Source organism: Mytilus californianus, unplaced genomic scaffold, assembly GCF_021869535.1.
Source record: "Mytilus californianus isolate M0D057914Y unplaced genomic scaffold, xbMytCali1.0.p SCAF_2, whole genome shotgun sequence".
Taxonomy (NCBI): domain Eukaryota; kingdom Metazoa; phylum Mollusca; class Bivalvia; order Mytilida; family Mytilidae; genus Mytilus; species Mytilus californianus.
The window spans coordinates 41,779,324-41,795,332 of NW_026262668.1; the positions used below are offsets into that span (position 1 = coordinate 41,779,324).

Consider the following 16,009-nt stretch of genomic DNA (forward strand, 5'->3'; position numbering starts at 1 on the left):
AAAAGACCAACAAACAAACAATTATATAGTACTCAAAACACAACATAGAAAACTAAAGACTGAGCAACACGAACCCCACCAAAAACTGGGGGTGATCTCAGGTGCTCCGGAAGGGTAAGCTGATCCTGTTTCACATGTGGCACCCGTCGTAAGTTTCTCGTTTGTTTCAAGCACTACTTAGCACTTAATCCTTGTTGATTTATATGAGTTATTGAAAAAACAAAAAACGGTATACACACTGAAAACAGAAAGATGAGTTCACAAGATATATAACAAGAGGCTCATGAGAGCCTGATATCGCTCACCTATAATTTCACTTTCAGGCATTTGACTTATTTGTAGATTTTACTTTGCTGAACAATTTTGTCATTTACACTTTCTCTCTTTCTATAATAATATTAAAGATAATGCATAACCCAGAACTGTAAAATTTCCGAAAAATTTACTATTTCTGGGCAGTAACACAACAATATTGGTCGGAAGATTACTTGACGGGTAGATTCAAACCTGTTTAACACTTTCACCTATGTCAGTTTTGCTCTTACTGCTTTAGTTTTTGAGATGAAAGCCAAAATCTTCATTTGACCCCTATGTTCTATTTTTAGGAACTGCCGCCATGTTTTTGAATGGATCAAATCCCCGAATACAATCTATAAATGAGATACCATAAGGAACACTCAATTAAAGTTTTTAAGTATTTGGCCAAGTAGTTTCAGAGAAGAAGATTTTTGAAAAAGTAATTAGACTTTCACAAAAAATGCAAAAAAAAGAAAATATTTTAAGGGCAATAACTCCTTAAAGGGTCAATTGACTATTTTGATCATGTTGACTTATTTGAAGATCTTACTTAGCTGAACATTCATTGCCATTTATACTTTCTCTCTATCTATTATAAAATCAAAGATAATTACCAAAATCAGTAAAATTTAATAAAAATAAACTATTTTCAACAGTAACCAAACAATGGATTATCCAATTGGTCTGAAAATTTCATAGCAGATAGATTTTGACTTATTCGTCACTTTAACTCCTGTCACTTTTGCTCTAACTGCTATAGTTTTTGAGATAAAAGCCAAAAACTGCATTTGACCCCTATGTTCTATTTTTAGCCATGGCGGCCATGTTTGTTAATGGATCAAAACTTCTTTATACAATTTATAAACCAGTTACCCTAAGGAACATTCAGTTTAAAGTTTATAAGTATTAGTCCCAGTAGTTTCAGAGGAGAAGATTTTTAAATGTTAGCAAACATGATGAACACATTGTGTAAAATTGTCTTTAAAGGGAAATGTGTGCGCATGCGCCGAAATCGGACGTATCCTTTTTTCCACTGCAAGAAAAATTTTTGAAAATTGTTTCTATCCTTTCGAAAATTAATTTGATTTATTTACAGAAGGGTAAGGTAGTTCCATTATCCAACCAGAAAAACTTCTACATAGAAATCATATCCTATCATCGTCTCCCAACACTGAAATCCTCGATCAAAGTGTGGTTACCTATGTAAACAAAGAACAAAATGGCGGCAATTACGAAATAAAATTTTCACAGATCGACAGTCAAGCGGAAGTTAAGTAAGGTGTGTAGGTGAGTTCATCTTATCACCACCTTCTTAATCAACCAAGCGATGTCACTCTTAATCTTATTTCTATTCCTGATGTCAGTTGGATACCATGTATCCCCTACAAAAACAACAGATAGGCAAAATGACAAACTGCTACCCATAAACCAGCTCCTTTACACTGTGTACAAAAACAACTACATAAAGAATAACCTGAACCACAAAGGAAAGCTGCTATTATACCTGTCAATAGTCCTTCTTACGGGTTCAAATGATATTGAATTAAATCCTGGCCCATCAGGAAACTGCTCAAGATCAGAAAATAATTCCACGATATATCCGTGTGGAACATGTGACAAACCGGTCACATGGGACGACAAGGGAATTGTCTGTGATACATGTAACCAGTGGTATCATGCCCAATGCCAATCCTTAGACACCAAATATTACTTAGAACATGTCAGCAATTCAGGAATTGCGTGGGACTGTATAATGTGTGAATGTCCAAACTACTCCACATTCTGCTACTCACTAGTCTTCAGTACTTCCAACCAATTCAGCATTCTTTCAGACACACCTCTCGACAGCCCAACTCCAACACGAAATCTCAGGCCTGTCCACTCATCCACTCCAGATAATACGAGGAAATCTAAAGCAACATCAAACTCCACAAGCACAATACGCATGGTAAATGTAAATTTTCAGTCTATCAAAACTAAGCAAGGCCAACTGTACAATATGCTTGATAGTACCAAACCAGACATCATACTTGGAACTGAGACGTGGATTGATTCAAGCATTAAAGACAGCCAAATTTTTCCACCAGGATACAGCATATACAGGAATGATCGAAACCTGAATGGTGGAGGGGTCCTAGTTGCAGTACGGGACAACTTGATCAGCTCACAAGTCACAGAACTACAAACAGATTGTGAAATGGTATGGTGCAAACTAGAACTAGTAGGACATAAAGCCATCTACCTAACATCCTTTTACAATCCCAAAACATCGTTTGAAGAGGGATATAAGCAATTTGACATCAGCATGAGTAGAGCTACAAATGTGAAGAATGCATTTATCATTGCAGCCGGGGATTTCAACCTACCTGGATGGGACTGGAAAACTAACCAACTAAAACCAAAAACCCAGAATGTCAACATTCACCACAAATTTACAGACATTTTAGATGACCATGGGCTAACTCAAATAGTTAATGAACCAACTAGAGGAACTTACACCTTAGATCTGTTTATAACAAATTATCCAGACAGCTTTAGGAGAACAGAAGTGATACCTGGCCTGTCCGACCATGACATTGTTTATACTGAAGTGGACAGAATACCAGCAAAATTACAACAGAAACCAAGAAAGATCTTCCTTTACAAAAAGACAAAATGGCAAAATGTGAAAGACGACCTTCACAATATCAAAGTCACAGCCAAATCACTCTATGATAACAAATCCTCTGTAAATGTCATCTGGAACCTATTTGTAACATCATTAGAAGATAGCGTCAATAAAAATATACCAACTAAGACAGCTCGTAAAAAGGATGGTTGCCCATGGATTACAACAGACCTGAGAAGACTTATAAGAAGAAGGGACAAAGCATATAAAAAGAAGAAAAAATCAGGTGATAAAAGGGACACTGCTTCATACAAAGATCTAAAGAGCAAAACCCAAAAAGAAAGGCCTATTGGAGGTATATCGAGGACATCGTTACACCAAGTAGTGAGTCGGACAGAGGTACTAACTGCATGAAAAGATTCTGGACGTACATTAAGCATAAACGGTCAGATGGAAGTAGCATACCACCGCTTAAATCAGCAGGCCTACTACACGACGACTCAACTGACAAAGCCAACATCTTAAATGCACAGTTCCAGGAAGCATTTTCAAGTAAAAAAATGACCTCAGTAACATAGAATTTAAGGAAAGATGCAACATGTCTGGCCAATACCCCACAGCACCTGATATTACTATCACACAAGAAGGAATTAAGAAACTACTAAATGGTTTAAACCCCCATAAAGCTGCGGATCCAGATAACATCTCACCTATGATCCTTAAAGAACTAGCCAATGAAATAGCTCCAATACTCCAACTTGTCTTTCAGAGATCATATGACACAGGAGTGGTACCATCATTATGGAAAACAGCAAACGTTTGTCCAGTTTTCAAAAAAGGGAAAAAGTTTGAACCAATCAACTACAGACCAATATCATTAACCTGTATATGTTGTAAGATAATGGAGCACATAGTAACCAGCCACATCATGTGCCATGCAGATAAAAACAACATCCTGTATGACCTTCAACATGGATTTCGGAAGAAACTATCATGTGAAACCCAGCTGATAGAATTCATCGACGACATCACCAAAAACCTTGATAGTGGCCAACAAACAGACTGCCTAATCATGGACTTTTCGAAGGCATTTGACAAGGTCGGCCATAGTCTACTAACACACAAACGTCAACACTATGGAATAAGAGGAAAAACAAACGACTGGATTAAAAGCTTCCTATCTGAGAGAACCCAACGAGTACTAATAGAAGAGGAAACATCTGACTCTATTGATGTAGAGTCTGGGGTACCACAAGGATCTGTGCTAGGACCCAGCCTCTTCCTCTTCTATATAAACGACATGACAGAAAATATTAAATCAACTGTGAGGCTATTTGCAGATGACACCATTGCATACATCACAGTAACATCAGATGATAATACCCTCCAGGAAGATTTAGACAAGTTGGCTGTCTGGGAAGAAAAATGGATGATGCAATTCCATCCAGATAAATGTCAGGTATTATCAGTAACAAAGAACAGAACACCTATTATAAAGGATTACCGTTTACATAGCCACACTTTGGAGCACGTAACATCTGCAAAATACTTAGGAGTAACTATAACATCAGACCTTAAATGGGAAAAACATATCGGAAACATCTGTGCCAAGGCAAATAAAACCATCGGATTTCTCAAAAGAAATCTCAATATCTCTAACAGCGATATCAAAGAAAAGGCCTACATCTCCCTCGTTAGACCAACAGTCGAGTATGCCAGCTCTCTATGGGATCCATACCTTTAAAAAAATAAACACAAGTTAGAAATGGTACAAAGGAGATCGGCCAGATATGTAACAAACCGGTACAGTAACAGATCATCCGTTACTGATATGTTGGAACAACTAAAGTGGACACCACTTGAAGATAGAAGGAGAAGCGCACGACTATCAATGCTGTATAAGATCAACAATCAGGAGGTCAACGTTGCAGCAAGCCACAAACTCGTTCCACCGGACAGGATCTCAAGAAATATGGGCACAAACTCTTTTCAGATCCCACAATGTAACACGACAACAAGGAAAGAGTCATTCTACCCGAGGACCATCAGGAATTGGAATGCCTTACCCTCCTCAGTTACATCTGTCAGCAGCCTTGAATCATTCAAGAGGCTCCTGACAAACAAATAAATCAAAAGCCCTTGTTTTTAATCCCCACTGTTAAATATTTGTATAGCACCTTTTTTTGTTTGTTACTTAATCAAAATTATATTTGCGCACACCCAAAAGTGACAGAATAGTCAACATGATGACGGTGTTCACTAACCGGTAGAAGGGCAATAACCCCTTAAGGGGTCAATTGACAATTTTGTTCAAAAAACTTTTTTGTAGATTTTACTTTGCGGAACATTTTTGCTGTTTATAGTTTATCTTTATCTTCAATAATATTCAAGATAATAACCAAAAACTGCAAAAATTCCTTAAAATTACCAATTTAGGGGCAGCAACCCAACAATGGGTTGTTCGGTTCGTCTGAAAATAATTTTAGGGCTGATAGATCTTGACCTCTTGAACATTTTTACCCCGTCAGATTTGCTCTAAATGCTTTAGTTTTTGAGATATTAGTCAAAAACTGCATTTGACCCCTATGTTCTATTTTTAGCCATAGCGGCCATGTTTGTCGAAGGATCAAAACTTCGGATACAATTACCCTAAGGAACATTCAGTTAAAGGTTGAAGGTATTTGGTCCAGTAGTTTTAGAGGAGAAGATTCTTGAAATAGTTTACGACGACGACGACAGACGAGGACGACGGACGCAAAGTGATGGCATAAGCTCACATGGGGCCTTTCGGGCCCAGTGAGCTAAAAATATGTATCAGCAAAACATGGGCATACATGAACAGTGTTTTTATATTTCTATACTCGTTTCTGTAATATGTATGCATCGTTTCAGATGTAGAGTTTATAGGAATGTCACAGTTTTTAGCAGCTTATCCCAAGTACATTACATATGTATCTCATCAAATGCAGTTAATGTTATACCTTTTTTACGCATATAAACAGATGTACAGTTTATACACAGCTTTAAAAATATGCAGTTAATGTACATTTGTACAGGGTGCAGTTCATATACAGCTTTAAAAATGTAGACTATACATCTGTATAGGTATACAGTTTTTATTATACCTCAGTATGTTATTTCTATATAAAAAAGAATGAAATATTTGTGCTATTATATTCCACAGACTTTTTGTCAGTCAATAGTTTCAAATACTATTACCCCGGTCAATAGTTTTATAAACATATTTCCCATACTTTTTCATACTATTTTTTCATTAGACAACAACGACGTCATAGCCTATTTTGCTTGGATTTGTGCGCTTGGCAACGTTAAACTCTGAAATATCGTAAACGGTATGATCTATATGTGGCTGTCGTCGTAATTTCAAATTAAGATATTACTTACCAGAAGCAATTAAAAAAGAAAAAGAAAATCTACGCGACATATTTTAAGAACTAAAACATAACAAACTTATGGTATCGGTATGTCGTCGTCGTTTTCATAATTTCGGATTGCTTTGGTGAGGCTTGTATAGGGTATATTGGGATACGGGATATTTGCCATTTTAATTTTAGGGATATGGGATATTTGTCCTAAAAATAAATGGGATATGGGATATTGGTGCATTTTTAGGGATATTGAATTTTGAAAATGAAAAATGAAAAAAAAATGTGAAAATTAAAAGTTAAGTACAGAAATATTTACATCTCACTTGATAAAATTGCCAAAAACATTTACTAGAAAAAGTTATTTAAGTGCTTTGTTGATTTTCAATGAGTTTTTTTTATTATAAAACACCCATGCAACCACGCATCCCAAATTGCATGATAGGACCCAACACGTACTATTGATCACTATTGTAGTGTTTCGGCAGTTAAAGCTTGGGATTAGAGGCTCTGGCTTGGGATGGTAATTTTAGATGCATTTTTTTAATATAGTCAAATATGAAAATTATTCATGTATATATTGATATATTTATATTTTAATTCTTCATCAATAGGTCTAGTTATTATGACAGATCTGCCATCATCAGGGGTCCAACTGTCAATTTTATGTTAAAGTCTTCATCTTTGATCTACTAAGCATATCTCCAACACTTTTATGTTTGCTATACGCAACTATTGGTGCAGCATTGAATATTTATACACAATCTTCGTCATACTGTAATAAATGCCCGTTTCTTTATTTTACGTATATATATATATAGTTATCAAAACTAACGGAATATTTTCTTTTTCCTTCGATTTATTTTGCTGTAATAATTCAGTACGGTCAATTGATAAATCATCAGTAATACTATCATCTATTTCGACGTTATCATATCCCCTATCTAATAATTTCACTTTGAAATTAGTTAGATTGTTTATTAAATTGTTATCGTCATTTGTGTTTCTAATTTGCCGTATTGCTTTACCTTTAATAAATCCTCGGCTGTGAGTGACAGCTATTTCTATGCAGATAGAGATAAGAATTTGTTTCTTTAAAATGTATTTCAAGGTCAAGAATGCCATGTGTTGTAAATCTTTGACCTTTAATTACATGAACATCTAAGAACGACATTTTGTCGTTTGAGATTTCATAGGTGGACTTCAATAAGGGGTTATAATTATTTGCTAGACGAAAAGAATCTGCAATTTCATCTGATGTTCCATCATATATTATGAATCCATCGTCCCTATATTTTTAACCTATAATATAAAATTAAACAGTCCTAGAAAAATCCTATTGCACGAGTTTGCTATCTATTTATATCTATATTTATGTTTATAAATCGCTTATATGACCGTCGGCAGTCTTCGGAGGTCAACTCGATAGTTAATTAGATGGCGTCTAGACTAAAATACACTAGAAACGATGAAACATATTATCGAGCCCATGCCTTGTAAATTATTTATTTTATACTTTTTATAATTTGGATATATGTTTTAGTATGCTATAAATCAAATATGAGAATTTGAGTCAAATCGATGAACATGAATTTGACAACCAATGCCCCTTTAAATGAATCTAATAGGCAGTAATGTTGAGTATTTAGTTGTCTTGTGACTTCTGTTATGTAGTCTAGTCTGTCTGAAATAACACAATTTGAATTGTTATCTGCCTTTTTTATTACTATTGTTTCATCATTTTTCAAATTGCGTACTTGCTATTCTTTCGCCCTTAGTAAGATTGTTTGTTTTTTTTTATTTATTAGAAAAGATAATTCAAGCTTTGTTAAATCGATATAATTTTCAGACGTATGGCACGTAAAAGCAGGTTTATATCCTGTATTGCTATGAAATGGATGAAGGTCATTTTTGTCGAGCCTTCGATTTTTGTTGAAAAAGCAAGACATAGCGATCCTACATTCCGTCGTCGGCGTCGTCGTCGTTGGCGGCGGCGTCCACAAATATTCACTCTGTGGTTAAAGTTTTTGAAATCTTAATAACTTTCTTAAACTATCCTGGATTTGTACCAAACTTGGACAGAAGCGTGTTTATGATCAAAAGCTAGTATCTAGAAGGAAATTTTGTTAAAATTTTGTACCTGTTTTTCTGTATTTTACTTATAAATGGACTTAGTTTTTCTTCCAGTTAACATTACATACAGTCTGCAGTTAAAGTTTTTAAAACATTTATTAGATTCATAAACTATCCTGAATTATTACCAAACTTGGACAGAAGCTTCTTACAATCAAAAGATAGTATCGAGAGGAATATTTTTATTAATTTTATTCCTCATTTTTGTTGAGCCTGCGATTAACAGCAAAAATAGGCGAGACACTGGGTTCCGCGGAACCCTTACATATTATTTCTTCATGACTGAACATATATCGACATCGCAGTTGTCTAGCAAATTCACTGTAGTCTTTTAGTATAGACATTTTTGCATTTTTGCTTGATGGCGTTGGTATAAATTTCAAGCCTTTCGCCAACAGGATATATTCCTGATTTGATAATTTGCGTTTTAATAGATTAACTATATGCTTTTTTGCATGTGCAGCTCTTTGCTGCATATTATATTCATTCCGTTCTTTTTTTATTGTAGAATTGGATTTTTTGCTTCTTATCATTTCTATTAAAACGACGTGTCATCTGTGAGTTCACATTGGGTGATTCTCTTAGCTATGTGCCTTTGATGAGCTCACATTTGGTGGCTCACGCTTATCTCTACAGTAACTTTTTATTTGTTACAAACGCTTAGTTATATATTGGTTATTCCAGAGACATGTAGATTAAAATTTAAAGGTCTCTGGATAATTCTGAATGATTAACTTTTCTCTGTGAAAAAGTCCACATCCTTGACATCCATACTACAACGCACAACATGTATTTACGAATGTTGTATATAAAAATGGGTTTGGGAATGAATTAATGATTTTTTGGGATATTTCAAAATAGTTTTAGGGATACGGGATATTTGTAAAAAAAAATTATTGGGATATTAGGGGTAAACATTATAGGGATATTGGATATTGGGACAAAAACTTAATGGGATATGGGATATGATACCCCCCCCTCCCCTAAACAAGCCTCTTTGGTGTATGGTAAAATATTTTATCTAGCGTTTATTATATGTACGGGAGTTTTTACATAAGGATTCCTAGTCTTGATTACAGTAATCAAAATATTGGCAAATACCACACGGGCAAATAACAAAAACCTGATAGTTGATCTTGTGCATGTCTATGTTACTATTTGGTGTTTTTCCAAGTGGTGTAAACATGTAGTATTTTTTAGAAAGTTGTTTTGTTCGGTATAATAAAACACTTAATGACTAGTTATGAGTGTAATAGCAAGTTTGTTGTCACTTTGATACTTACTATTGCCCTCGGCTTCGCCTCGAGCAATAATTGGTATCTCAGGGACAACAAACATGCTATTACCCTCATAACCAGTCAATAGGTGTATAATATTACATATTTACAGATGTACAATTTATAAACATAGACAATAACTGTATAGTGTCTTTAAATATCAGCTGTATTTGTACGAGGCTAAGAAACAGGTGTAATGCGAACTTCAGCGAGCTATTACTCCTGTTTCGAGCCGAGTACAAATACAGCTGATATTTAAAGACACTATACAGTTATTGTCTTTATCCTGCAATGAATTTTGTACATTTTTTTCCATCCCAATCGTTGAATTTGTTTTTGAAAGAAATCGACATGACTTAAGCGCGGACCGCGATGAGGACCCCAAATTGACCTGTAACGTAAACATTAATTTGACATAACCGTTCGCTCTCCACAGAAGCAGGATACCAGGAGACTGTATCCGTCTAGTATACGTATATCGCTTCGTCTTACCTGTACACCTGTATTAGTATAGTAGAGAGGTCGATTGCAGGATAAAGCTTAACAAATGAACAGTTACTGTATATATACATCTTTTCAGATGTACAGATTTTTTTACAGATTTAAAAATGTACAATTTATATAAAGCTTTACAAATATAAATAAGAAGATTTGGTATGAGTGCCAATGAGACAACTCTGCATCCAAGTCACAATTTGTAAAAAGTTAACAATTATAGGTCAAAGTACGGCCATCAACACGGAGCCTTGGCTTACACCGAACAGCAAGCTGTAAAGGGCCCCATATGTACAGTTTAGATGTATTGTAACAGATATGCAGTTTATATACAGTTTTACAGATGAACATTTTGTATACATCTTTGGGAATGTAGTTTATATGGATCCTTACAAATGTACATAGATTAATACTACAATAGCTGTGTTTTAGAGTCAATTGACGATTTCTGTCACTGTTTTGAATTTCTCTCTATCGCAGTTAAAAACCAAAAACTGCGAAATTTATTGTCAGATTTGTTCTTACTGATTAAGTCTTTGAGGTATAAGCCAAACTATTTACATTTCAGTGGCAATAACTCTTATATAAGTGGTTTAAAAATTCCGCAAGTGATAGACCTTGATAATTTTTACCCATATCACATCTAATTTTTGAGATATAAGACAAAAACTGTATTTCACCCCCTTTGTTCTGTTTTTAGCTACAGCGGCCATATTCAATGATAGATCAAATCCCCAGATTTTTAAAGAAGATAGCATAACAAAAATACAGGTAAAGTTTGGTTACATTTGGCAAAGTAGTTTAAGAGAACAAGATTTTTTAAAAGTTTACGACGACTACGGACGCAAAGTGATGACAAAAGCTCACTAAAAAGTATGTACTATGAATCTTTGTTGGGGAAAACGAGCAAGAAATAGCAAAACATGGAAATAAAAAGACGTAATGCATCGTTACTGCACTGTTTTGAGAAAGATAATCAATGAAAAATTTATTTTACCTTGCGTTTGCTATATATCTTTTCTTTGATCTTTCTAATAAACGAAGCTGGTTTTCTAACTGCCCGCAACGTTTTGTCATCTTTAAATGATGATCTTCGCTCCTGCGTTTTTCCAACTCTGACTCCATAACCTTATAGTAAAAAAAAGTACTTTTTGTAACAAGGGGTAAATAAACGAGAATTATAATCCAAGTGTATACTTAGAAGAACATTGTGTCATTGCATCCATTGCAGCAAGACGTACAAAATTAATAACTGTTATTAAGTTTCTAGTAAAATATGTGAAATTTAAAGTTCACCAAAAACGAGTTCTTAGATTCAATAGTATTTTCTGTTAGATTAATATCAAATCACTTATTGCGACTATAATGCTATATTAATTTTCCGTTTTGTATCGAATTTATGTACACAAGATATAGATAGGGCTTTATGCTTCTTCTATAGACTGCAATTTTCTTGACACTGATGCATACAATCTATTTAGAAGAGCAGCGGTCGATATTATAGTATAGAAATGGATGATACATAAGCATATTTAGTACTCTGAGCTTGCTTTCAGTACCTAAGAGCGGTCTGTGATACAGTAGTATTATTTAGTATTGTTTTACTTAAGCTTTGTGTTTTTGTCGTGTGTTATATCGCTATTAAAAGTTCAAAGTTTTTTTTTCCGAAATAATTCATTCTATGTATTTCTTCTGTAAAAAAGTGTAGGTTGCGAACTAAAAACAAAAGGCTCATGAGAGCCTGAATAGCTCTCATGTCAAAATTGAAATAATAGGCAAAAACTCGAAAGTTTGTCAAAAATCGTCTCTCACGGGCAATAACTACTATAAGGGGTCGGCCGATGGTTTCTGACATATTGATTATTGGCATTCTTAGAAGATTGTATACCGATTATTTGTGCTGTAAACAGTTTCTGCCTATCTATTATAATTTTCAAGATAATAGGCAAATACTCGAAGATTAGTCAAAAATCGCAATTTAAGGGCAATAAGTCTTCTAAGGAGTCATCTAATATTTTGACCATATATAATTCATAAAAGTCTTCTATTGCTTATACTTTTTGCTGTTTACAATTTATACTTATATATTATAGTTTTTGAAATAATGAGCAAAAACTCGTAGATTAGTCAAAAATCGTCATTTTGGGGTTCGGGCATGTTGGCAGTTTAGGAGAACTTATATTGCTGATCAAACAGGAAGTAGGTAGATATTGGCATTTCAAACTTTTTTTGCTGATCAGAATTTCTATTAACTTATATAGTTTTCTAGATATAAGACAATTAATGAATTTTACCCTTATTTTCTATTCTTAGCCATTGCGACCATGTTTGTTGACTAACTGGGAAAAGATCCCAACATTTTTACTACATACCCTAATGACCATTCCCTCTAAGTTTGGTTGAAATTGGTCTTGCAGTTTCAGAGTAGAAGATATTTGAAAAATTATATGACAGACAAGTAAATTAGTCAAAAATCGTCATTTAAGGCTATAACTCCTTATGTGATCATCCAGTTGTTTAGATTGTATCAGTGTTTTGTAGATCTTGTATTTCTGATTGTTTTTGCTCTATACATTTTCTACCTATTCATTCTAGCTTTTGAGATAATAGGCAACAACTAAAAAGATTACAAAATCGTAATACACGGGCGATAACTCCTTAATGGATCATCCATTGGTTTCGGTCATACTGGCATTTTTGTAGACATTCAATTACTGGTCATTTCTTTCTTACCAGTTTCTACCTATCCAATACTATTTTTGAGTTTCTTGGTAGAGAAAAACATGAAAATGAGCCAAAAATCGTCATTTAAGTGTAATAAGTCCTTTAGGGGTCATCTGATAATTTTGATACAAACAGGAAGAAGGTGGATCTGGACATTCTGAGCATTTGTGCCTCTATCGAATTTTTTTTTATCTATTACATGTATATTTTTCAAGATATAAGACAGTTGACGCATTTTACCCTTATGTTCTATTTTTAGCCATGTCGGCCATGTTTGTTGACTGACAGGGGATAAACAGAAAAAAATATACGCGATACCTTAGGCATGATTCACCCAAAGTTTTTCTGAAATTGGTCCAATAGTTTCAGAGGAGAAGATCTTAGAAAAAAGTTTCAGAAGACGACGACTGGCGCCGGAGGAGGGCCGGGTGAGCTTTAAACTAGCTTAATTCTGCGGATTCTGTATATGCATCTTCGATGTCATGACGAAATTGATATTGATTTTGATGGGCGAAAGTTGCAAGACTCTGTTTATCTTATTCTAAATTTTATTAAACTCTGTGCAGTTTTATTCTTAAACTCTGGAAATTTTGAGCTTATCATATGGTATTGACAGTTCTCTTTTGTTGTAGACAACACATACTTATTGGTTTTATTGTGTTGCTGAGTAACTGTCTAACTGGCGTATATCCAACATTTTGTATTATTCATAATGCAGAATATCTTTTAATCAATTCCCTCTTAAAACGGATACTTGCAGCTTAACTGAAGCAAGGTAAGGGATTTATGATATTAAAACAATAAATACTCTTTCTGTTGCATGATTTAGCATTTCCTGCCACGCAGAAGACAATTGACATTCTCCTCCTTTTACCAGTTTATCTTCTGCTAAGGCAACAGTCTCTTTGGCCGCTCTGTATATCCCGATGGCTGACTGGTACTGTCTGGCAGCTTTTAGGCTTTCACCCTGAGCCTATGAAAATATTATTAATAAACATAGATAAAACAATCATCGATTATCTGAAATAATCAGATGAATACACAAGATTTCATTTCAATATAGTTATCATATATTTTTTTTTTGAATGCAACTAAATATATAAACGTTGAGGTTGTATTTTTCTCTTTGATATTTGTGGTATGAGATCATCCTTTTATAAAGTTGATAAAAACAAAATGAAATATGACAAAATAAAAGATCCATTAGATTCAAGTTAAATTATATAAACTTTGACATAATACACCAATTTTATATTATCTCTTTCATTGAAAACATAAACGATTATAAACAGCATCTAGTTTTCAAGAATGGATAATAGATCAACTATCAATAATAAAAAAAGTCAATATTCTTCTTTTGATCAGACAAGAAAGGTAAATCATCGTTTATATATCTCTCTATACCTGTTTTCCTTCATGTTTTAGTTCAAAATACTCTCGTGCTTTAGCTATGCTTTTCCGTCTTTTCTGCGACACCAGAGACATTCTATTGGATGTTTCATGAAACGTCTGCCGGTATTTAGTTCGTGCTTCCTGCAACCATATACAGATAATAGAATACCGTTTGTTTGTATGTGGTTTTTAATACAAAACAAAACAAGTAATTTATCACGACGTGTGCTTTATCATAAACGGGGGTGGAATGCCCTACCGAAAGGTGATATATGAACAATAAATTGGCAATATAAGAAAAAGCAAACAATTGGCAATAATATAAGAACAAACAATACATTGGCAATATATAAGAACAAATAATAAACTGGCAATATAAGAACTAACAAAAAAAAATGGCAATATAAGAACAAACAATTTTGTCATTATCAAAAAAACCAAAAACAGTGGGTTTTTTTTATCAAAGGGTGATGGTATTAATGACATTTGAAATAATTAAGATAAAAAACTTACATCAATCTCATTTTCCAGTCTATTAATTTCAGCACTGCAGTGGTTTAAATGATCTAGCTCTTCCTACAGGAAAGAGTAACAGAAATTAAAAAAAATACAGTAACTGTACATTTCTAATTGCTGTTCATTCATTTATTTATGTATTTCCTCTAGATAAAGATTACACGAACTATAAAATTATGAACAATAAATCAAAACATTAATATCAGAATATACAAATTTTAAATTCTGAACAATTATTGATAATATTTAGATGTAACGAAAAATTAATTGATTACTGGGTAAATTGTATGCTGGCGATAAAACATGTGCAAAATCTCAATAATTCAAATTTTAGAAAATTAATAAAGCATTTTAGAATGAGTGGACACACTTTTTTTTTATATTGGTGCAGCACAATAACATCAATAAATTCAAGAGATCAGCAAATTTTAAAATACTATAAAAATAAGGAGATGTGGTATGATTGCCAATGAGACAACTGAACTATCCATCAAAGTTCAAATGAAGTGGGTGTAAGCAATTATAGGCAACCGTACGGCCTTCAACAATGAGAAAAACCCATACCGTATGGTCGGCTATAAAAGGCCCCGACATGAAAAATATGAAACAATTCAATTGAGAAAACTAACGGCATAATCTATAATAAAAAAGTTTACGAAAAACAAATATGAACCAACGACAACCACTGAACTACAGGCTCCTGACTTGGGACAGGCACATAAAGAATGTGGCGGGGTATTACGTACATCTACTTTAGTGACAAGCTTATATTTGCTTGAAAGCAACAAAAACACATCTATTGCTATGGCACGTTTATTCAGAAGAGACAGATTACATTCATGACAAATATGCATCATCATCGAAAGGGACACAACTCTAACGACTTTACTATAAAACACATACGACAATACATGTACATAACAGGGGTTAAACATGTTTGTGAGCGCTCAACCCTCCCCCTAACCTGGGACAGTGGTGTAACAGCACAACATAAGTACAAACTATCAAAATCAGTTGAAAAAGGCTTAATTCATCAGATGGATACAAATAGAAATACAACTAACAAAAGTGGACGTGGACGGGTACTTATACATCCCAAAAACAAAAAGACCCTAAGTACAGATATGAGATTACTCGCAGTTACTGACAGCTAGTTCAAAGCCAATAACAACTAATGAAAA

The 16,009-nt window shown here is 34.0% G+C and overlaps 1 protein-coding gene across 1 annotated transcript in view; it reads right to left on the reverse strand.

Moving 5' to 3' along the window:
• LOC127729845 (SH3 domain-binding protein 5-like) overlaps positions 1-16,009 on the reverse strand; it is a 228,754-nt gene that overhangs the window by 156,083 nt on the left and 56,662 nt on the right. The window contains exons 2-5 of the mRNA XM_052237765.1: positions 14,826-14,888; positions 14,325-14,453; positions 13,729-13,893; positions 11,194-11,324 (exon numbers count right to left, since the gene is read on the reverse strand). Of these exons, the coding sequence (XP_052093725.1) occupies positions 11,194-11,324; positions 13,729-13,893; positions 14,325-14,453; positions 14,826-14,888 (488 nt within the window). The remainder of the gene's footprint in view (positions 1-11,193; positions 11,325-13,728; positions 13,894-14,324; positions 14,454-14,825; positions 14,889-16,009) is intronic.